Consider the following 24,335-nt stretch of genomic DNA (forward strand, 5'->3'; position numbering starts at 1 on the left):
GACATTACAAGGATTGCGATATACCTTTTCCTTGCCAATGTCAACAAGAGACGAGGAGGATGGATGTGGTGAAAAACGCTCATGTCGGTCACTTGATAGCATAGGCCTATTTTTCATCCTTTGTGTAAGTCCTGTCATGGTTAGTATAAGACAAGAAACAAAATACAGCAATATGTTCCTATCAACTAATAGGATGTGGCTACAAGTCGCTCAACTCTCAAGCTAAAAATCAAGTTCTTACAAGTTCTTACCATGCAAAACAGGAAGGTGATGGCCAGCGGCGTAACCAACACCTCCGGAGATTAAATGTATCGATGCCTCGGTAACAAACCAACCTAGGTGTAGAATCTGTGGAGCTTGGAGGCTTTTGTGAGTAGCAAAGAATAGTAAATAATCAAATCAGCAATGCAAAGTTGAAAATATGCTCAATAATGCTAGTCCTAGCTGTTGGAGTCGATAAGAACGAATTAAAGAAATAATCTAAGCCTAAATACTGAAGAAGGTAGGATAGAAAGATGGCACAACAAGTAAATCCCTAGGATTTTTTTTCTTTTTTTTTCTTTTTGTGGCCTTCTGTTTGGCTTCTTATTCTTTTCTTCTTCTTTTTTTTTCTTTTTTTAACCCCAGAAACTCACGCAAAAGAAGGACCGGAAAACTGTACGTCGGTCTGTCGAAGAACAGCAAAGGCTGCAGTAAGAAAAATTCAGAAAAATATGGAAAAATATGGGTTAGAAGGGTATCGACACAAGCTTTCCAGCAAGGGCAAGATCACTCAAAACGGATGTCGGACGGTGGAGAAAACTGAGAAACACTGGGCTGCAGCGATACCGGAAAACGGATGCAGAAACTTGGAAGCTCCGAAAGTCCACCTTACAAACCGAATTTGAGGGTCAAAGTGCAGGGCAAAGCCCTAGATATTTCCTGATGCGCCTCGTCATGAGCTTTCCAAAAAGTCCAAGAACGTCCAAATCCGAGTTGGTACGCAAAAGATACGCCCGTTTTACTGAACACGGGTCAAACCCACCCGAAACTAAAATTCTACTCGGACTCGGGTCCGAAACTGACTCGAACTCTTTCTCTTTTTTTTTCGTTTTTTTTCTTTCTTTCCTTTTTTTTTCTTTCCTTTTTTTTTTGACAACTTTCTGAACAACTTGATCTCTAAACAAAATTCGATCTATTATGAAAACTTTCCAAAAGCACTCTTGATTGGACTCGGACGCGAACTTGCGGCTGAAAACTATAACTTGCCGATTCAATGTAGGACTCGATGTAGGACAGGGTGTAGGACTCGGTGTAGGACTCGAAGAGAGACTCGGTGGGAGATATGGTGGCGGCGGGAGATTATGGCGGTGGTGTGGTATGAAGTTTGGCGGCGGAAGATTGATGAAGGAAACCTGCGTCACACGAAGAACAAGAAAACCAAAAGCAAGTTCGATCTAGTAGAAAAAATCTGAAAAACGATCAAATCTAATCCAGCAACTCGACACGATTAATGCAGCAAAGATTCAACAATGCAAATACTAAAGTGAAAATTGCAAGGCTCAGATTGGTTCTAGGACAAGGTAACTAATTCTAATTTTTGTTTGGCTTTTTCTGGACGATAGGTAAAAACAGATCTAAACTACGGATAAACTGGAAAAATCTCACCGAGCAACCTTAAGCTCTGATACCACGTGATACGGGTGCGGGTGGCCCGATCTTTCGATGAGATTGGTAACTCTCGATTTGGGTAGGAGGTGACGTTCACGATCTGACTACGGCCTAGGAGGCAGCGCCTTAGCAATCGATACACCAACTCCAAAGGATTATTGATCACGCGGGGACACGATCAACCTGACCACGAAGGTCTTTGTTCCTGCAAGCAATCGAAGAACAAGCAAGAACAAGATAAATAGCAGATGCAATCTAAAATTGCGAATATACTATATCAAACCAATGTCTCAACGAGACGATAAGTTGGAATCTTGACGACGATAAAACAGGTGGTCTAACCGACACACGCGATTACACGAAAGTAGCAAAGATGGCTAAATTTTATCTAATCAAAACCCCAGGCTCGTTAGGGGGGGCTCATGGAGTATATAAAGGAGGAGAGAGAGATATTTTCGTCCACCTTGAATAAGGAGGCCGAAATCCAACTCTATCTCTAACTTTCCTAACAAACTACAACTCTTTAGAAAACAGAAAAACAGATCCGTCAGCTTGTTTTGTCCGTCACGGTCAGCACGAGTCGAATCTCTTGATGGGGCCAAATCCGTTGGAAAGGTCTTGTAATTACCTTTCCAACAAGTACTTGTTTGCTTGATTTGGACTCCGTATGCGTCCTGGGTGATTAAAACAAATTCGGGTCTCCTGACAGTTCGGATCCGAATCGGATTCAACTTTAATTCGTGATATCTTTCTCTAGCAAGCTCCGAATCATGTGCCGTTTGATTTGTTGTAAAGTAGACTTGATAGGCTTCACTTTGAATCTCCCTTTGCAGGCTTTCACACTTTATCTTCACTTTGGACTTGTAAAGTTCAATAAGATGCCTACATAATAAGATTACACAAGATAGTAGCTCCGCCTCTTTGCAAGTAACATATTGAAAACATTTTGTAATTGAATTCACCTAATTATAATTGTTATTAGATATACCAACAATTAGGGTTCCAATGGTCATATCCATGGTTAGCATGTCCATATCAGCTTACATGTCAGTGCGTTGCTGGAGTAAATAAACAGAAACTACCCATAGTTTATAAACAAGCATCAGCGGATGTAAAAAAAACCATATGCATGATTCTGTAAGGGGCAAACTATGCGATAATACACACTGAAGTCAAGAAGAAATCACATGACAAGTCTTAAATTTCACAAGGAGCCTTAACACATTGCAATGTACAAACAAGTTCAAGATTACTGTGGTAAAATACAATCATAAATGCAGTCATGAAGGAATGAACTGAAGTAAGAAATTGTAGGTCGAAACAAGGAAATACAACAGGGAAGAAAATGACTGACCTCGGCACTTAATTTGTGTGTGGATAAATTCTGCAACTTCTGCTTCATCTTCTCTAGGATCCAGGTTCCTGCTAATTTGCATGTCCTCTCTCGTATTTCAGCAAATGGCTCAGCTTCAGTTACTCTTGATGACAGAAGAAACAGGGGGATAAGACCTCCTGTTACTTAAACCCGTTATTTAAATCAATCCAGCCAAAGTTATCTCCCTTGATCTATGAACATGATCCACACAACACAAAAATAGAATCAGGTCCATATCGCACAAAAATCATGAGTCTATTCTATGGAGAACACAGGGAGGAGAAGACCTCCTGTTCAGGCTTCAGCCATGATACAGCAACATCCACGGGTACAATAGGGGAAGGGAAAGCATAGAGCAGTTGAAGGGAGCCGAACCTGTGGTTTCGTGCTACCATGGAGTGGCTCGCCGGCGAAGCCTCGCCACCGCATGAATCCATTCAGCCCCAGTGATGCACCACATCGGCATCTTGCACCGCTACTGGTATTTGGTGCTGCAGTCGGCCGGGCCTACCGCCGATGACACGCTGGAGGAAGGGGAGGGTTTTGCAGGTCGCAACATTGTGAGAATCTCGGCCGGCCGCGGGGAACCACCATGCCGACGTCTCTCACCGCCTCATGGATAGACCCTGCAGCCGTCGACTCCCCCGATGCACAATGGAGGAAGGGGAGGGTTTGGGGATTTCGCCTCGCCCTAAGAATCTCGCTCGGCGAGGGGAACCACCACACCGACAGCTCTCGCCACCACAGGGACAGGAGGCGCAGTCAGCGACTCCCCGACGCATGTTGGAGGAGAAGGGGAACGGTGGTCTGGCTTACTGGTCAGGGGTTTGGTGGAGAAGGGGAAAAGGGGAAATGTTTTGTCTGTGAAAAAAGGGAAAGGAGGAAAGTGGCGAAGCGATCGGAAGTTGTCCGCGCGAGGCGGACGAGCGTCAAAGAGTTCTTTCGTATGTAATAATGAAGACAATTCGTGGAAATTCGTTTAGTTCCCAACATTTATCTGAACTGTGCTCGTGTCTGTCGTAGTTGGTGCCAATTCCAAATTGATGAAGAGATTGTCTAAATCGACGAACCTGAAAGTGTGTAAAAATATGCCACAACTATTCACATTCTTCTACAAAAAAAATTCAATGCTCAAAATGATTGATTTCGAAATAAAAAATATACTGATGAATTAAGAAACGAGGCCTGATTCAATACACCCACTTCCCAAACTCAGAAGGATATAACGGTCTTTTCACGATTTTTCTTCTTCTTCTTCCTCTAGTTCTCCGTCCACCTACTCTTTTCTTTCTCATGCCTCCTTTCTCTCTCGCAAGCTATCCCACGTCTCAAGAATTGTTTCGACGATCCCTCCGGTGAGATTGTGAGGAATTGTGTCTACTACGATGTTGTGAAATTTCATCGCGATCCAACGGTGAATTCTCCGGCCAATTCCAAAATACCGAATGTTGTTCGAATTTCTCACGGCCGTGCGGGACAATACGAATGTATGACTTGTTCGCATGTTTTCTGCTGATTCAAGCATTGTTTCGACGATCCCTTCAGTGGGATTGTGCGGAATGTTTTCTACTACCACATTGTAAAATTTCATCGTGATCCAGCGGTGCAATATCCAGAAAACGTCAAAACAACGAGTATTGTTTGGATTTCTCATGACCGTGCGGGACAGCACGAACATCCGACTTGTTCGCATGTTTCCTGAGTCGCGATCCAACGGTGGAATCTCCAGAAAACTGTAAAGACACCGAGTGTTGTTTGAATTTCTCGCGGCCGTGCGTGATAACACGAACTTCCAACTTGTTCGCATGTTTCCCGCTTCCTGAAGAAATTTTTTCGCTGATCCCTTCGGTGGGATTATGTGGAATTATGACTACCATAAGCTCATTAAATTTCGAGGCGATCCAACGGTGCAAACTCCGGCAAATTCGAAAACACCGAGAGTTGTTCAGAGCCAGGTGAAAAAGAAAGAAGGAAATATTATTTAATGCCGATCGTGCACTTTTTTATTTTACGGGTACGGAGTGAACTATACCATCCTTGTGTTTTTCTTAAGATGAGGGGGTGTATAGAATCAGAAGGCTTAAGAAATAATGTAAACTACTCATATCTTAATTAAGAAAAAAATGGTCTATCCGCTACACGGGCTTACGTACATCTCAACAATCAATCCGATGTATTCTCCTGGGATCTGAAGTCCTTGGACCAGTGAAACCTTGTACCAATACCTTAATCGATCTTTCGTCATATAGAGGTACTCTGCCTTGGAGGTTTTTTATGATTTATGGAGACATAAGGTATGTAAGTTAATAACACAAATAGTAAAATAAAATATGCGTTTAAAATATCCTGGATAAAAAATTCGCATCATATGTATGATCTTCATTCTGAAGATCAAGTAGATGATAGATTCACCAAGCCACCGTGGGTCAGGTTGTTGAATCGGTTTTGATACGGTCTCAACCTTGGCGAGCTGAGATTGAGGAGGGCAGTAAAATGATAAGGCTAGGGTTGTTAATTCCTCAAGGGAATTCTATGAAAGCAGAGAGGCAAGATTAGATGGGTGAAATTAGGTGACGAGAATTCTAATTTTTTCCATTTACTTGCCACCATCCAGAATAGAAGAAACAAAATCTCATGCCTTCAAAGGCCCAATGGATCTTTGGAATTTGAACATTATGGGAATACAGCTATGTTTTGGCAAGCATATAAAGATATGCTTGGAAAAACTGAAAGGCAACAAATGGCATTTGATCAATTTTATTTTTCATAATCAAGTTAACCTTTCATCACTTGATGCACCATTCACCAAAGAGGAAACTGATGCAGTTGTTAAGAACTTGACATCAAATAAGTCTCCTGGGCCAGATGGATTCAACACTGACTTTATCAGAAAATGCTGGCATATCATAAAGGGAGACTTCTATGAGCTTTTTAATCAGTTTTATGCTGGAGAGATCTCCCTGGCAATCATTAACACCGGTTTCATAACCCTCATCCCCAAGAATGATACACCCGGGACTATGAATGATTATAGCCGCATCTCTCTGCTGAATTGCACCCTTAAGATGATCACCAAGCTGTTAGCTGACAGACTCTAGAGTCTCATTATGCAGATTATCCATCATAACCAATATGGATTCATCAAAAGTAGAACCATTCACGACTCTTTGGCATGGGCAATTGAATACCCGCACGCCTGTCACAAGTCCAAAAATGAGGTGGTTCTTCTCAAGCTGGATTTTGAGAAAGATTTTGCCAAGCCGGAGCATTCTGCCATTTTACAGATTTTGCAGTCCATGATTTGGGGACCGATGGTTCAAATGGATCGAGGCTATTCTATGCACTGCTACATCCCAGGTCTTACTTAATGGTGTTCCTGGCAAGGTCATCCACTGCAAGAGAGGGGTTAGACAAGGAGATCCTCTATCTCCTCTCCTTTTTGTCATTGTTGTTGATATCCTTCAGATTGTTCTCAATCAAGCTATGCAGCAAGGCATCCTGAACTATCCTATTCAATCGATGTCATGCCCTGACTTTCCTATCATTCAATATGTTGATGATACACTTATCATCATGCAAGCTGATGAAGCTCAAATTCAGTCCCTGTAGCAAATTCTGAACCGGTTTCATACATCTACTGGCGCCTCAAAGTCAGAGTGAATTTCCAAAAAGCCAGCCTCATCCCCATCAACGCACCTCCTGAGAAAGCTGAAGTCATTTCTACTATTCTTGGATGCCAGGTTAGGACCATTCCTCTTTCACATATTTGGGCCTCTCGCTTGGCACCACTAAACCAAAGATTGATGAATATTTGCCACTAGTCCAAAGAGTTGAGCAGAGACTTGCCTGTTTTTCTGCTATGCTTTCCTATGGTGGAAGGCTTTAGCTAGTTAACTTGGTTCTATCATCACTGCCTACGTCCTATGTGAGTACATATTTGCTTCTAGCTGGTGTCATTTCCCAGCTTGACTAGTATAGAAGGGACTGTCTGTGGCGTGGACAGGATATTACCAAAAAGAACACATTTTCCCCCTTTGGTTGCTTGGAAAATGGTTTGTAGACCTCAGAAAGAAGAAGGTGGACTGGGCATCACATATCTCCCTCTTCACAACAAGGCACTGGTTATGAAAAACCTCCACGAATTCTTTAATCATGCTGACCTTCCCTGGATGAAGATGATCTGGGAATTTCACTATTCACATGGCATTCCACCTAAAACCGCTGCTGCTGCATCCTTTTGGTGGAGAGACACACTGAAATAACTACAGAATTATAAAAATCTTGCCACTTGTATGGTTCACAACGGTGCATCTATTTTATTCTGGAAAGATAATTGGATGGAGGTCCAACCTCAGCTTCTCTAGCCCCACCTGTTCTCTTTTGCACTTAAGAAAAATGCTACAATTGCTCAAATTCGGCTGCAGGGACCGCATTCAGTTCTTCAAGCTACCTCTTTCCATTGAAGCATACGAGGAATTTCGAAATTTCTCTAACCAATTGGATCAGATTGATCTTGATGATGAGTATGACTCATGGTCACTTCTGTGTTCACCGGGGGCATATAACACAGCCAAGATATACCTCTCAATGGTTGATTATTGAGGTCGCTGACACATTCACATGGCTTTGCAAATCTTGCAGTCAACTGAACTACTGAAGCATAAATTCTTCTACTGGCTCCTCATTGTTGATTGCCTCAATACTAGAAGATTGGTGCAGAAGAACTTTACACTGCCATCATATGAATGTATCCTATGCCAGCAACACTAATTGAATCTAGGGATCATCTTTTCTTTGAATGCCCATTTGCACTATGCTGCTGGAAATATATATGCCCACACTTTATCCATCTCATAATGTCCATGGGAATATCAAAGCACTTATTAGAGACCAGCTTTAGGTTCCTTTTTCGATGGAGATCACTAACCTTATTTGCTGGAGCATATGGAAAGTCAGGAATGACTCCATCTTTGATGGAACCACTTCATCACTCTACAGATGTCGAAGGATCTTTAAAGAGGAAATGAACTTGATCTTTCATCGGGCTAGAAGAAAAGCATACGCTGGTTTCAAGGAATGAATTTCACATCGTTGATTTCATCTTTCCTCTATTTTTCTTTCTTTTCTCGTTGCGACAATCTTCTTGATAATTCATTATACATTGGACTTTGTCTTTGAAATTTTTAATATATTTGTAGGAGATCATTGATCTACTGCCTTACCCTCAAAGAAAAAATTTATGAGAACTTAAATTTCCCTGAAAGTTAAGATTTTTATATGGTTTTTAGATCGTAAAGTGCTTCTAACGAAACATAACTTTGCCAAAAGACGGGATGTATGAAATATAGTTTTTCTACACATCAGAGTTTATACAACATTTATTCATCCGGTGCCCACTTGCAAAAATCATGTGAAAATTATCTACTTTGCCTTTAACACCCCCCACCCACCCACCCACCCACCCATACACGCGCGCATAATATGTTCGTATGTTGGTTAGATGGGCTTGAGAAAATGATTAAACTCACATACGGGTGGAAGTTGCTGTTTTTTTGTTGGAAATTGGAATTGCATAAATGATTTTATTTTTAACGTATTCTTATTATTCTTATTTGACCACTTTTTACAGGTTTTCTTCGGAGCCATTGCTTTGATACATCTTTGTTCTTTCCTTCTGTTGGTGGACAACCGGGAGCATTTGGTTTTTGAATGCATCCGGCTTTAGACGGTTGCACGGGATATATTCAACCATGTTGTCTGGCAGCCTGTTGCTAGATTACAAGATGCATCGCCATGATCTGCACAATTTTTGTTTTCTTTGATTTGTTTTTGTGATCTGTAAACTAATTTGTTCGACTACTTTAACTTCGCAACAGAGTCATTGTGTTCGTCATTTCGATGTAAAGGCCTAGGGTTTTCTCCTTTTCAATTTTTTTGTTTAAATGCTAACTTGTATATCACATTTTCTCTTTAAACCTCCGTTATCTCTTATCTCTGTCACCGATTCTAGTACCTATTTTGGAAATCTTTTTTAACCATTGGCATTGCAGAACCTATGTATGAGATGGCCGCTCCGCCCTTTGACAGCACGAGGTTTACTCACAGCCACAGGTTGTTGCGGAGGTTCTATTTTCTAAGAGATTTTAAGCACGAAATTGAGCAATGGTCCAAAGCCACGCATGCTCTTCCGCTCATATCTCTGCAGACAGCATTATCCATTTTGATATTTTTCCAACATCACTGCAGCAGATCGAGCACCAGGCCTCCACATACGAGCAAATCAATGAGATTTATTAGCACGGCATCCCGAGTCAACTTGTGTAGAACGAGCGTCACGTGTGACGTCTCTCCAGCTGCATTTGGGCGAGATGCATTCACTTTTCCAAAGACAGAAGTAGGTGACCAAGGAACTCATTAATTAGAGGGACTCTAATCGGTACTCCATGTTGGACTCCATCGACACATCCATTTCCTCATACAAGCTGAAGACATCACGAAATAGATCACCCAATTATTATGGCTAGCAATTATTATGCCCAGAAATATCAGGAAGATACAGTGCCCAATTTGCCTCACTCCCTCTAGTTTACCTGCATGCGTCACCGGTGATGCCCTCCGTAGTCCACTAGTCCGTACTCGACAATTGTTGACTACAAGTAGGTAGCCCAAAAAAAAAGTAGGTAGCCCAAAAGCCTACTCCTACATAAACGCCCAAAATCTTGGCTGTTCTTGCACAGGCAGAGCAACCGAGCAAGAGAAAGAAACAGGGAGAGAGAAAGAGAGGAGTCATATATCAATGGCAGGCGAAGGGGACCTGAAGTTGCTGGGCCTGCTGGTGAGCCCATTCGTGGTGCGCGTCCGCATGGCGTTGCAGATGAAGGGCTTGAGCTACGATTACATCGAGCAGGACGTCTTCGACAAGAGCGAGCTCCTCCTCGCGTCCAACCCGGTTCACAAGAAGGTGCCCGTGCTCCTCCACAACGGCGTGCCGCTCTGTGAGTCGCAGATCATCGTGCAGTACATCGACGAGGTCTGGGCCGCTGCCGAAGAGGGCTCCCCCACCATCCTCCCTGCCGAACCCCACGACCGCGCCGTCGCCCGCTTCTGGGCCGCCTACGTCGACGACAAGGTGTGTGATATGTGTTCTCTCAGCCTTTTCTATTGTGTTTTGGGAGTCTCTTGTACTTTCAAGTTTGAGCAGAGGGTTTTAGGTGTCACGACGCGTCTTCTTGCTCTGCAGTTGTTCCCTGCTTGGATAGGCATCATCAAGGCGGCGACGGAAGAGGCGAGGGCCGAGAAGACGAGCGAAACGCTTGCTGTCCTCGCGCAGCTGGAGGTGGCATTGGCAGAGTGCTCCAAGGGGAAGGCCTTCTTCGCCGGCGACGCCATCGGCTACCTGGACCTCGCAGTTGGGTGCAACATGTTCTGGCTCGAGGCGCTACGCAGGTTGTTCGGCGTCGAGCTCCTCGACACGGGCAAGACCCCTCTACTGGCCGCGTGGGCGGAGCGGTTCGCCGAGACCGAGACGGCGACGAAGGTGGTACCAGACGCCGACAGCGCGGTGGAGTTCGCGAGAAAGCTTGCGGCTCGCTTTGGCTCTGCGTCCCCGGCTCCGGTTGCCAATTGACTGGCATTTTCTGTTCACTGGTTCAGCCCCAAGCAGTACGGATTGTCGTTGATGAATTAACTCGGAGAATGGATGGACGATCGATCGGACGTCGTGTAATAAAGGACCAGATAAGTTGAGTTAAAAAAGGACAAAGATCATTCACGGATATGGCATCATTTTGACATTTGTTTATGTTCGTAGCTTACGTTGTGTTATGTCCTGTCCTAGACAAGGCTTGACATGTTTGACAGTATCGGCCTGATAGCGACCGCCAACGAAGTGAACAAGCAGAGGCTTGCAAATGACCAAATAAAGAACATTCCTAAGCCTAATTGCTGATCAAATAATGCTGGTACGCAGAAACATGAGAAGATCAAATAAGATGGACCGAAATGCCGAATGCTATGCGCCAAGGAATATGCGGAAGGACGACGTGTCAACACCTATCAGTGTCGAAAAGAAATATTGACTGAGTGGTGCATTTTGATTGTAGGCTCTGCGTCACTGGTGACGCGCGTAGCTACACAAACGCCCGGAATCAATGTTTATCTTGCACAGACAAAAGAACAAGAGAAAAACGATTACCCCCAGAAGCAAGAGAGAAGAACAGAGGATCGATGGAGAAGGAACCAAAGGGAGACGACGGAGGAGATCTGAAGCTGCTCGGCTTGACGGTGAGCCCGTTCGTGATCCGTGTACGCATGGTGCTGCAGATGAAGGCCGTGAGCTACCGGTACATCGAGCAGGACCTGTTCATCAAGAGCGACCTCCTCGTCACCTCCAACCCGGTGCACAAGAAGGTGCCCGTGCTCATCCACGGCGGCAGGCCCGTCTGCGAGTCATCGGCCATCATGGAGTACGTCGACGAGGTCTGGGCCGCCTCCACGACGGGCGCATCGATCCTCCCCGCCGATCCCTACGAGCGCGCCACCGCCCGCTTTTGGGCCGCCTATGCCGACAGCAAGCTGCTGCCCGCTTGGGTAGGCATCATGTGGGCGGCGACGGAGGAGGAGAGGACGGAGAAGGTCGACGAGACGCTCGCGGCGATCGGGAGGTTGGAGGAGGCCTTCGGCGAGTGCTCGAACGGGAAGGCCTTCTTTGCCGGGGACTCCGTCGGGTACCTCGATCTCGTGCTCGGATCACAGCTGCTCTGGTTCGGGGTACTGCGTAAGATGTTCGGCGTGGTGGTCATCGACGACGACGCGGGCAGCAAGACTCCGCTGTTGGCGTCGTGGGCGAAGCAGTTCGTGGAAACTGATATGGCCAAGGAGGTGGTGCCGGACGTTGACACGGCGGTGGAGTACCTGAAGAAGCTTCAGGCTCACCGTCCCGGGTCCACGGTTACCCAGTTATTGTCTTGACACTTGTTCATGTCGACTTGGTGTAACTGGAGGCTCTGGAGCCATCATCGTTAGGAACACACAACAAGAACGCACTGCAAGAGAGCAGAACAGAGAGAGAACACACAACAATGGCCGGCGGTGGAGACCTCAAGTTGCACGGCCTGCGGGTGAGCCCATTTGTAATCCGCGTTCGGATGGCTCTGCACATGAAGGGCCTGAGCTACGATCCTACGAGTACATCGAGCAGGACCTCTACAACAAGAGCGGGCTTCTCCTCGCCTCCAACCCAGTGGAGAGGAAGGTGCCCGTGCTCATCCACAACGGCAAACCAATACTCGACTAGCCATCCATCGTGCAATATATCGACGAGGTTTGGGAAACCAAGGGGCCCTCCATCCTTCCCGCGGACCCTTACCAGCGCGCCACCGCTCGCTTCTGGACCACCTATGTTGATGACAAGGTGTGATTGTGTCTCCAAAGCTCTCTCATCTTATGCATGCCATTTTTATACTTTTTGAACATTCCCATGCCAAAGTTGTGATTTCTTTCCTGTAGCTGTCTCCTCAACACCTCCACCACCCGCGGCCCTACTGCTGCCGCGCGCTCTGGCCGCTCCTGCTCTCAACCACCACGACGGCGTGGTCATCGCCGAGCGTGTCCCGCTCGTTCTCCAACTGCAGCCGCCGAACTACTCCTCTTAGCGCCTGATGTTCGAGCTCCTCTTCCAGCAGTGCGGCCTCACGGATCACATCACCGGCGAGCCCCATCTCAACGACCCGGCCTGGCTGCAGGACGACGCCCTCATCGTCTCCCGGATCTATTTCCGCGTCTCGCCGGAGATCCTCGGCCTCATCATCACGCCTGCGCCCACGGCTTCTACGATCTGGCAGGCTGTGCGTGGCCTCTTCCTCGACAACATGGAGATGCAGGCGATCTACATCGGGAACTCCCCCAGCACCCTGGAACAGGGCGACTCGCCGGTGCTCGCGTACTTCGGCCAGCTCAATGAGTATGCCGATCAGCTCCGTGATCTCGGCGAACCCCTCACCGATCGCAGTTGGTGATGCAGATGTTCCGCGGCCTCGACGAACGCTTCCACGTCTACATCCTGATCCTCTCCGGCCGGACGCCCTTCCCCTCCTTCCTCGAGTGCCGTGCGTTTCTCTCCCTGGAGGAGAAGGGCAAGGCCACCACTCGGGTCTCCCACAACACAGCTCTCCACGCGGCGGCCAACACTGGCAACTCCGGCTCCAGGAACACCAGTGATAACTCCAACAACTGTGGCGGCTAGAACAAGGGAAAAGGAAAAGGACGCCAGCAACAGCAGATCGGTGCCTCCTCCACCTCGCCGGGCCACAATCGCTCCACCGCGCCGATCCCTCCTCTGCCTGCACCGACCACTCACCCCTGGGCCGGGCTGGTGCACGCCTGGCCTGTCCCATGGCGTCCTCACGTCCCCGGCTCAGGGATCCTTGGACCGCGACCCATGGTGCCGCCCGCGTTCGCCGGCGCATCTGCTCACGTCCCTGTGCCGTCTGCGTACCCGTCTGCACCACCATCGGTCCCGGCTCCGTCTGCGCCTGCCTCGGATCAACAGGGCCTGATACAGGCTCTCAATGCGCTCTCCACCCAGACTGCTGCTTCGCCGACCGGTGACTGGTACGTCGACACCGGCGCCACTGCCCACATGACCGCGGATCCTGGTATGCTTCACTCCCTTTGCCCGTCTTGTAGTTCCCGTATTGTTGTTGGCAACGGATCTTCGCTCCCTGTGACGCACACTGGCCACCTCTCTATACCCACCTCTGGTCGCCCCCTCTCCCTACCTAACGTTCTTGTTTCTACTTCCTTAATCAAGAATCTTATTTCTGTCAAAGCTCTCACCCGTGAAAATCCTGTTAATATCGAATTTGATGATCTTGGTTTTTCTGTCAAGGATCGGCGCACCAAGGTGGTCCTCCTCCGCTGTGATTCCTCCGACGATCTGTACCAGCTCCGCCCCACGCAGCACTACCTGAGCCTCCACACTGCCACGACGCACACTGATCTTTGGCACCAACGTCTAGGCCACCCTGGGCGCGAGTTCCTCTCCGACGTGCCGCATGCTGTCACTCCCCATCGCCCCTCATCATCGTCTCACACTTGTCATGCGTGCCAATTAGGGAAAAACACTCGTCTTCCATTTAGTTTGTCTTCTCACGTGTCATATATTCCGTTTAGTTTGGTTTATTGTGATTTGTGGACATCCCCTGTGTTAAGTGTCTCTGGGTTTCAATACTATCTGTTGTTACTCGATGATTACAGTCATTACTCCTGCTATTCACCGCTTCCACGCTTTCTTGCAGACCCAATTCCACCTCCCTCTCCTTACCATTCAGACCAACAATGGCCGTGAATTCGACAACCATGCTAGCCGGACCTTCTTTGCTTCTCACGGCATCCAACCCCGTATGTCCTGCCCCTACACGTCCTCCCAAAACGGGCGTGCCGAGCGAGCTCTACGCACCCTCAACGACATCACCCGCACCCTCATGTTTCATGCCTCCATGCCTCTCCGGTTTTGGGTTGACGCTCTGGCCACGGCAACCTTCCTGCTCAATCGGCGCCCATGTCGCCCTTGCCAACTCACCACTCCCTTCGAGCTTCTCTATGGCGTGCCTCCAGACTACAGCCCTCTCCGCGTATTCGGTGGCCTATGCTATCCCAACACCCTTAGCACCACACCACATAAGCTCGCCCCACGTTCCACGGCCTGCACCTTCCTCGGTTACTCCCCCGATCACAAGGGCTACGTTGCCTCGACAACTCTTCCCAACGTGTCATCGTGTCCCGTCACGTTTTCTTCGATGAACACATCTTTCTGTTCGCCCAAACCACCCCACCTCCTGCCTTATCCGATCCCAACCACTCCCGACGCAACCTCCCTTCGGGATCCCCACTGCCCGCTTCTCCGTTTCTTCCGGCCGCGCCTTCCATCCCTCCACGCCCACCCCGCGTTTCTCCCTCACCTTCCGCGCCGCAATCTCCTGCCACCCCACCTCCTTCGGCGGCTCCATCGCCTGCCGCAATCCCTGCCGCAGTTACTATCCCTGCCGCAAATCCTGCCGCCATTCCTGCCGCGGCACGCTCTCCTGTCGCAAATCCTGCCGCCAGTCCTGCCGCGGCACCCTCCCCTGCCGCAACTCCTGCCGCCAGTCCTGCCGCGGCACAATCCCCTCCCGCAAGTCCTGCCGCCACTCCTGCTGCGCCCCCTCCCGAGCCTGCCGCTCCACACCCCACACATTCCATGCGTACCCGCGCCCAATCAGGCATCTTCTTCCCCAACCCCAAGTATAGCCTCTCCTGCACCACTTCTACCTCCATTTCACCCCTTCCCACCTCTGTGCGCACAGCTCTGCGGGATCCTTGTTGGCTAACAGTGATGCAGGACGAGTATCGGGCGTTGATGGAGAATCCGCACCTGGACACTGGTGCCTCGACCGGCCGGCGCCAACATTGTCTCCAGGAAGTGGCTCTTCCGGCACAAGCTCCGGTCAGATGGTAGCCTCGACCGCTACACGGCGCGATGGGTGCTTCGTGGCTTCTCGCAACAACCGGGCGTCGACTTCGACGAAACCTTCAGCCTGGTCGTCAAATCGGCCACGGTCCGCACCGTCCTCGCCGTGGCTGCCGCTCGGGACTGGCCCGTCCATCAAATGGACGTGAACAACGCCTTTCTTCACGGCTTCCTGCGGGAACTGGTCTACTGCCAGCAGCCCGCCGGCTTCGTCGACGACCGCTACCCCGATCACGTGTGCCTGCTGGATCGGTCCCTCTACGGCCTCAAGCAGGCGCCCCGGGCCTGGTACGACCGCTTCACGGCGTATCTGCGCACCATCGGCTTCATTGTCACTTGGTCGGACCACTCCCTGTACGTGCTTCGCAGCGGCGCCGACACGGCGTTTCTTCTTCTCTACGTCGACGACATTGTCCTCACGGCCTCCTCCGACGCCCTGCTGCGCATGGTCACCGCCCAGCTGCGCTCTGAGTTCTCCATGAAGGACTTAGGGCCGTTGCAGTTCTTCCTCGGCATCCGCGTCTCCTGGAGCCCGGCAGGCTTCTTCCTCGACCAAGAACAGTATGCCGAAGACCTGCTCGAGCGTGCCTGCATGACGGCCTGCAAGCCGGCCTCCACGCCAGTTGATACGCGGACAAAGCTGGATGCTGACTCTAGTGCTCCAGTCGCGAACGTCTCGGAGTATAGAAGCATCGTTGGTGCCTTGCAGTACCTCACGATGACTCGCCCGGATCTCCAGTACGCGGTGCAGCAGGCGTGCTTCTTCATGCACGCCCCTCGGGAGCCCCACCTTGCTCTGGTGAAGCGCATCCTGCGCTACGTCCGTGGCACGTCGTCCCTCGGTCTACATCTTCGCCGCTCTGCCAAGCTGGACCTTGTCACCTACTCCGACGCGGACTGGGCCGGGTGCTCGGACACGCGCCGTTCTACATCGGGTTACACGGTATTCCTTGGCGATGCGCTCGTCTCCTGGTCTTCGAAGCGCCAGCCCACTGTGTCCCGCTCCAGTGCGGAGGCGGAGTACCGGGGCGTCGCCAACGCCGTCGCGGAGAGCTGCTGGCTCCGTCAGCTGCTGGGCGAGCTCCACGTCCACCTCGACAGGAGCACGGTGGTCTAATGCGACAACATCTCCTCCGTCTACATGGCTGCACCCACGATCTCTTGTACAACTCACGATATAAATATGAGAGCCATGCAATGGCCGGCACCTACGGTGCATTCTCTCACTCTCTCTCAAAATCTTAATCTTCTACACTTAGATCACATATCAGTCCAAATGGAGTAGACTTGCAATAAAGGATATGAATCAGGCCTCCAAAAAAACTGAACTGCCTGACTCCTGAGTGTTCCTTTTCAGTTTATTTTCCATTCCCAGATTTATTTCTCGTCCCTCAAAAACAATTCATACTTTTTTCGTCCCTCAACTTTCAAAACCGGACACTTTTAGTCCTTAAGGCTATCCGGAGCAGTTTGTCTAGCCACGTGTCCGGTTTGCACTTAATCCCGTGACCGCCGAGGCTGTTGAAATTGGCCGTCGTCGTGCTTTGGATCTCGTCCAGGCACTGATTGTACTTCTCCTCCATCTGCATCATCCATATCTTGATTGGAAAAAAAAATAAGTGAAAAAAATAATGCGAAAACCAGACAGGTGGCTAGGAAAACCACTTTGGATGGACCGAGGGACTAAAAGTGTCCGGTTTTGAAAATTAAGGGACGAAAAAAGTACGAAATTTTTTTGAGGGACGAAAAACGAACTTTCCGACAAGTTGAGGGACGAAAAAAGTGCTTTTTAAGCACATCACTGTATTCCATCGTCAACGTCTCATCGATAGCATAACATAAGCATCGACAGCAAAAAAAAAAAACGAAGAACATAAAATAACCAGTTTTATTCTGTTTTTTTAGGGACGGCCCTGTCCATTAACCTCACAGCTTACAGGGCTTCAGCGTGCTGCGTGCCTCCCTTGACAAGTTGACATAGCCCATCCCCATTTTCCCCCACATGACCCACCATTCCAGCGGTCCAGATCCTCCCAGCTCGTCACGCGCGGACGCTCGGACCACCAAGAGTAAGGCCGGAGCGGTACGCGCAGCACGTTGCACGACAGCTCGAGAATCGCAGGTCTCTGATTCTCTACGATAATCAGATGTGCAGGGGGCGTGCTAGAGCCGTTACCTACCGCGTACCTTCCGAAGATGAAGTGTAATCATGCCATGTGGTTGGCCACTTGGCCCATCCATTCATTCGATTCCCACGATCCAAATAATTCACCACCCTCCCCGTTTTGATTAAACAACGTAACATGCAGCAGCACTGAACTCCGGCCTGAAAGTCTGGAATCTTCCCCCGTTCACGTTTATAAACACGCACACCTTCTGAACAATAGCACACCCCAGGAATTCAAGCATCCAAGTGTGTGGTTGAGCTGGTAGAAACCAAGCACCAGCAATGGCAGCGGCGGCAGGAGTAGGAGAGGGAGAGGAGGTGAAGCTGCTGGGTTGTTGGGACAGCCCGTTCGTGAACAGAGTGCAGATCGCGCTCAACCTCAAGGGGATCCCCTACGAGTACGTCGAGGAAGACCTCCACTGCAAGGGCGCCGTCCTCCTCGCCTCCAACCCCGTGCACAAGAAGGTGCCCGTCCTCATCCACAACGGCAAGCCCATCCCGGAGTCGCAGGTCATCCTGCAGTACATCGACGAGGCCTGGGCCGGATCCGACGGGCCGAGCCTCCTCCCCGCCGACCCGCTCCAGCGGGCCGCCGCCCGCTTCTGGGCCGCCTTCGTCGACGACAAGGTGGGGGCCCCGTGGTTCACCATCCTCTTCGCGCGCGAGACAGAGGAGAAGAAGGAGGCGGCGGCGAGGGCCGTCGCGGCCATGGAGACGCTGGAAGGCACCCTCGGGGAGGAGAAGGCCTTCTTCGGCGGCGACGGCATCGGGTTCGTCGACGTCGTGCTCGGCAGCTACCTGGGGTGGTTCGTGGTGATCGAGAAGATGATCGGCGTGAAGCTCCTGGACGCGGCGAGAATGCCGGCGCTGGCGGCGTGGGCCGAGCGGTTCAAGGCGGCGGACGCGGTGAAGGGCGTCCTGCCTGAAGATGTTGATAAGGTGCTCGAGTTCTTGCAGACGTTCCTTTGACAGGGGCGTGGTTGAATGGAGTTTGAGTTGCTCTGAGACTGAGCAGTTTGGAATATGGTTTGGATTGTTTTCTGTGAGGTTGTAAACTTTTAATGGGCCGCACTAGGTTCGAGCCCAATAAATCAAGGGAATAAAAAGGCATACATGTTCCAGCCGTGAATAGTTGGCCACGTAGACGATGCCATGTGCTTGGAAAAAAAAAACGCAAAGATTTACAAAGTGTGCTGCTACACTTTTTCCTTTCCACTTTTCTGTTTTTTAGATGGTGGCGGCTACTTTGGCAAGATAGACAACATCTTCTTATTGACTTTAGCATCCGACTGACGACCGTGCTTACGAACATCAAAGACCGCTGCGTACTAGTCAAACAGCATGTATACTTTACAGGTACCCTTTATCTGCTCCTATATAATCCTCGTAACCTGACTAGCGTAACCAGAGACCAGAAAACAAGCTTTCTCCAGTTAAGCCTCTTCCACCAACGCCACACACATATCTCCTTACTCGATCCGAATCAACAGTCGTTCCGATGGCAGGAAGCGGAGAGCTGAAGCTGCTGGGCGTGTGGACGAGCCCGTACGTCATCAGGGTGCGCGTCGTGCTCAACCTCAAGTCGCTGCCGTACGAGTACGTCGAGGAGGACCTGGGCAGCAGGAAGAGCCCCCTCCTGCTGGCCTCCAACCCGGTGCACAAGAGCGTCCCCGTGCTCCTCCACGGCGGCCGCCCCATGAACGAGTCCCAAATCATCGTGCAGTACATCGACGAGGTCTGGTCCGGCACCGGCGTCCCGTCCATCCTGCCCGCCGACCCGTACGAGCGCGCCACGGCGCGGTTCTGGGCGGCGTACGTGGACGACAAGGTCGGGCCGGCGTGGCTGGGGATGGTGTTCACGTGCAAGACGGAGGAGGAGCGGGCCGAGGCGTGGGACCGCGCCGTGGCGGCGCTGGAGACGCTCGAGGGCGCGCTCGGGGAGTGCTCGAAGGGGAAGGCGTTCTTCGGGGGCGAAGGCATCGGCTTCGTGGACATCGTGCTCGGCGGCTACCTCGGGTGGTTCGCGGCGATCGACAAGCTGATGGGGCGCAGGCTGATCGACCCGGCGCGGACGCCGCTGCTGGCGGGGTGGGAGGCGCGGTTCCGCGCCGCGGACGCGGCCAGGGGCGTCGTGCCGGACGATGCCGACAAGGTGCTCGAGTTCATGAGGACTCTGCTCGCCTGGAGCGCCTCCAAAGCAGAGTGAACGCCCGCGAGGTTGAGGTTGGTGAGTTGCGTGATGTGGGGTGATGTGTCTGTTTGTGTGCGCGTGTTTGAGTCCGTTTTGCCCAATAAATGTACTTACGAGACTACTCGTAGTAGTGCGTAAATGATGCTGAATAAACCATGTTAGTTATGTCCGAAGAAGCGGAGCTTGACAAGATGCGTGACGAACGGTCACAATTGGTGCGACTGAATGAAATGTTGTCGTCACCACTCACCGCGCAATGCTGACACACAGGCTTTCCCACGGTCTCGAGCAGCGGCGGACCCAGGATTCGAACGTGGCAGCACTAAATTTTAATGGCAAAAAAATGTTAAATTAATTTGTATTTAGATACATCATGTATACTTTGATGGGAGTGAATACGGCGGATGTATACTTTGATGGGAGCGAATACGGCGTGACGGTCGCGCCATAGTCCCAGCGCGCGACGTCGAACACAAAGCTAGGTTGCCACGTCGACGGCCACGTCAGAGTTGCCACACAAGGGCGCGTGCATGCGGGATCACGAGCCGAGACCGAGTGCAGGTCGTTCGTGCGGAAGAGCACCAGCGCGACACCATGCTGCGGCGCGAGCGTGAGCCGTGGGCGTCTGGGCGAGCCCAGATCGTGCGTGCAGAAGGGCACCACCACACCAGCGACGCAGAAGATGGCAAAGTTGCCAGGCCCTACTCCAGAACTAGATCGTGCACGCGTTTGTACCCGTCAAGTCCAAACAAGGCCGACCCAAATTCTAATCTAGATCAAACAAAGTTGCCAGGCCCATCTACCCCTCTCCCTCTTTTAGCCCATAACTCTAGGTCATTTTCTTCTACTGGTTTCACGAAGAAGAATTGTCAGCAATCCCTTATTCTCATCTACGTATATGTGATCTGATTCCAACTTCCAAGCATCTTACGATCGTATACTGGTTTTTTCACAAATTCAAAACCTAGAAATAGCAATCTGGAACTCTTATAAATCTTGTATCAATTTCCCCCTAAAGAAGTTGTCATGTCTTGCAAATCTAGATTTATGATCTGTCTAAAACAAGTTGCCATCTAATTGTAATATTTGAAGGTACTCTCATCAATGTGGGATGCTTTTTATGCAAAACAGCACAAAGTTGCCACCCAACCAGGGGACACCCATTTAAAACTGCTAGGGTGCCTACCTGAAAGTTGCCATTCTCTGTCAGGTGGACAAATTGCATAATTATCTGAAAAACCTATTAAATCATGAATTGTCCCTACAATGTTTCATATGAAAACTAATTGGGTGCCTAAAAAACTGAAGGGTTAGAAATCCTAGGTGCACTTCCTTCCCTAGTTTACTGTGCCCAAAAAGTTGCCACTGCACCGATGAATAAACTGCCACGGTAATACATCTAAAGCTGCCACGGTCTATGAAAATATTTTGCTTATGGAAGGAAATCAACAAACAACCATATATTGTTTTCAAACATCTTACAACCTGAACTTCAAAACACCATTGCAGCACGTTGCAATTTTCAAGCATTCATGTAGCTGCCTACATTACAGAAATACTCAAAAGTATTTAATATGTGCAGATATATCTGGCCATGATGTAGTTCTCCATTTTGATCGTGAAGAAACAAAACATATCGTGTCCCCCTATACAAAAATGTTTAAAAAAATATTAGCTGCAAACACATGACTAGATAGATGTAAAACTGCAAATTTTTGCACTAGATTATGCCTCTTATTCTCGCAGGAAGAAGTATATAAAAAAAGGGAAGGGAGGAATGGACAAAATATTTGGTTCATGGGCCTTCCCGTTATTGACGCCAACCAATGATGTATTCTCTAAAAAATTCCATGGTTTGCATGCCTCTTATATCCACTACTGCACCAAGTAATATTGGAAAGTAAAACAGCAATATGAACAATGTGCTATAATAAGTTGCCATGCTATGCCTACTGGAGTTGCCATGCTAGGACATGTGTAGTTTCCAGCACAAAAATATTTGAAGTGGCCAGAGAGTTACCAAAGGGTGCGTGGCATCATCTGCAGACCATGTTGTTTGCACACTTTTGATCATATTTCATTTCAAATTGATACATGTAGGTTAAGACACTATGGGGCAGCCTCAAGCTTATTGACATATTGAATTCAACGGCGACCATGACCTACCGCAGTGTGAAATCATAAGTGATGTGTAACATTGGCAAGTGTTTTAGATGAAACATTGATGTGGATACTTTGGATAATATGGATATTTATGTGATGACATGTATCTTGTTTGGACTTAGTGCTTTGCTGGTGGTGTGCTGATCCATTAGTTTCTTATGTGAAAACATGGCGTGAGTTGTGTGGAACTTACCCTGAGTCAAGTCGTGGACTTGTGCTCGTACTGGTTATTTGTGTGTTCGCTTTCAGGTGTTGCCGGAGCTAGAGGAACGTGGTCGGCTTGGGAGAAGCTGAGGTCGAGGATCAAGGTCATGCGGGACGTTCGTGCGAAGGACCAATGGAAGTGAAGGCTACGATGATCCAGAAGGGCACCGGTTTGTCGTGGTTGTTTATACCGGATATGTACGGTATTGGAGATATTCGATACGTGAATGTCGAGTTTTGAAGACATCACAAGAAGAGTTGATGGCACGGAGTGGCATCGACATGAAGATATGTAGGTCCAGCCGTGGCTGGATGAGAGCTGTTTAAAGATTAAACAGTAGCGTCATCAAGATGGCGTCGGATGGAAAAGTGGTCTACATATTGCTGCAGGTTTATCACGAGATCAAGTGAAAATTGCAATTAATTCATCTTTCTTGTTATTCCTCGAAATTGGTTTTAGATTAATCCTCGTAACTTTCTGTCAGCTGTTACTATTTTGATCATATCTTTTTATTAGTATGTCCGATTGAGCATATTCTTGTTGCGTTGGTTAGATAATTTCAATACCTTTCTTTTGCATACTCATATGTATTTTTTGGTTCATCCAATCAAAAGTTACGGCTGTTTTACTATCACGGACAGAAAGGTGATTTAGGGTTTGAACTTTCGGGAAAAGTTTTAATTTGCTTCCACGCAATCATTCACCCCCCCCCCCCTCTGATTGCCTATCTCGATCTCACACGCAGCAAGTAGATAAAACATGTCAGTTAAGAAAATGGCAGTCCAATACAAGTTGCCACACGAGATGTGCAGAACTAGGCATGCAAAAATATATGACAAAAGTGAACATAATTACCTTTTCTATCTTCAGTCACCAAACCAGTAGCCTTCCGTTTCTTAACCATCGCTATTTCCCTCTGAGATGCAAAAACCAAATAAAAATGAAAAACAAATATGCACCTATTTTGAAAAAATGAAGAAAGCAAGGCATAAATCGATAAAACAACCCGCCTAAGAAAACTCATTATGTAAATGGAAATAATTGCCATCTAAAAATACATAAGTTGCCATATCTATTTGAACATAGTTGACATCTATTTGGACATAATTACCACATCTATTTGGACTATGCCATGAAAGACCAGATAACCAAAAAAAAGAGCCAATCCATCCCAAACTCCCACCTAAATAATGACAAATAAGTAATAATATATCCCCCTCCCCCGTCCACTTGCACATAAATTGCCGCCTAACAAGGACATAAAACGCCATATCTGATTTGTGCTACAACAAAAAACAAATTGACCCAAATCTTAATCCAAATACATTCCCAAACTTCCCGCTAACTAAAGTTGAACATGCAGTAAATTACCACCCTTTTGCACATGAACATGCCACATAACAAGTGAATAAGTTGCCATATTATGTCATATTTGAGCCAATCTGTGCAAAAATCACTATTTGGACATATATAACTGCCAACTAAGAATACAAAAATATGATTGCACTATGCAATGAAAGGAGGATAACCAAAAATTGAGCCAATCCATCCACAAACTCCCACCTAAGCATATGCGATAATTTACGACAAACACAATTAAACACAAAATTTCGATTCCAATCCATCCCAAAACTGCCAATTAAACTTTGCCATATAAAAGTGGCCTTATTCTATCATATTTCAGCCAATCAAACCCAATGCACACTAAGTTGCCACGAGTGGCCCCTTGTAGTTGCCACCACACTGGGTAACAAATTGAATGTTAATGTAAAAAACAACATGCACGCTACAAATTACCCTGCAAAAATAAGACCGAATCAAAATCACCTACGTTTGTGGTTGGTTTAAAATTGCAATGTCTCCATTACCAAACAACCTAAATATTTGATTCAAAATGTTCCAATTGAAAAATCTAACATCCCTAATTCCACTACTAAGTGCATAAGTAATTTTGACCATAAGTAAAATTGTCACCCCTATACACATAAACTTGCCACATAAAAGGTACATAAGTTGTCATATTCTGTCACATTTGATCCAAACAAATCCAATGCACACTAAATTGCCATGAGTGGA

At 48.4% G+C, this 24,335-nt stretch overlaps 4 protein-coding genes across 5 annotated transcripts; all 4 read left to right on the forward strand.

Annotated features, from left to right (window-relative positions):
* The first annotated feature begins 9,702 nt into the window (after window positions 1-9,702).
* On the forward strand, window positions 9,703-10,821 carry LOC100844797 (probable glutathione S-transferase GSTU6). Its single transcript, XM_014901061.2, has 2 exons — window positions 9,703-10,154; window positions 10,266-10,821. Exons 1-2 carry the CDS (start codon window positions 9,822-9,824, stop codon window positions 10,650-10,652), a joined length of 720 nt encoding a protein of 239 aa, XP_014756547.1. The 5' UTR covers window positions 9,703-9,821; the 3' UTR covers window positions 10,653-10,821.
* A 145-nt stretch (window positions 10,822-10,966) lies between these two features.
* On the forward strand, window positions 10,967-12,502 carry LOC112268493 (probable glutathione S-transferase GSTU6). Its single transcript, XM_024461245.1, has one exon. The coding sequence runs from the start codon at window positions 11,252-11,254 to the stop codon at window positions 11,993-11,995; it is 744 nt and encodes a 247-aa protein (XP_024317013.1). The 5' UTR covers window positions 10,967-11,251; the 3' UTR covers window positions 11,996-12,502.
* Window positions 12,503-12,534: 32 nt separating this feature from the next.
* Window positions 12,535-17,145, forward strand: LOC106865377 (uncharacterized mitochondrial protein AtMg00810). 2 transcript variants are annotated; one of them, XM_024461244.1, is made up of 2 exons: window positions 12,535-13,680; window positions 13,914-17,145. In XM_024461244.1, exon 2 carries the CDS (start codon window positions 15,673-15,675, stop codon window positions 16,648-16,650), a length of 978 nt encoding a protein of 325 aa, XP_024317012.1. In that variant the 5' UTR covers window positions 12,535-13,680; window positions 13,914-15,672; the 3' UTR covers window positions 16,651-17,145. The 2 variants fall into 2 exon arrangements, with proteins under 2 accessions (XP_024317012.1, XP_024317011.1); XM_024461243.1 differs by having other exon boundaries at window positions 13,914-15,673.
* Window positions 17,146-17,791: 646 nt separating this feature from the next.
* On the forward strand, window positions 17,792-20,064 carry LOC100844487. Its single transcript, XM_003574193.4, has 2 exons — window positions 17,792-18,666; window positions 19,100-20,064. The coding sequence occupies exons 1-2, from the start codon at window positions 17,983-17,985 to the stop codon at window positions 19,904-19,906; spliced, it is 1,491 nt and encodes a 496-aa protein (XP_003574241.2). The 5' UTR covers window positions 17,792-17,982; the 3' UTR covers window positions 19,907-20,064.
* Window positions 20,065-24,335: the final 4,271 nt, after the last annotated feature.

Source organism: Brachypodium distachyon, chromosome 3 (assembly GCF_000005505.3).
Source record: "Brachypodium distachyon strain Bd21 chromosome 3, Brachypodium_distachyon_v3.0, whole genome shotgun sequence".
NCBI lineage: Eukaryota > Viridiplantae > Streptophyta > Magnoliopsida > Poales > Poaceae > Brachypodium > Brachypodium distachyon.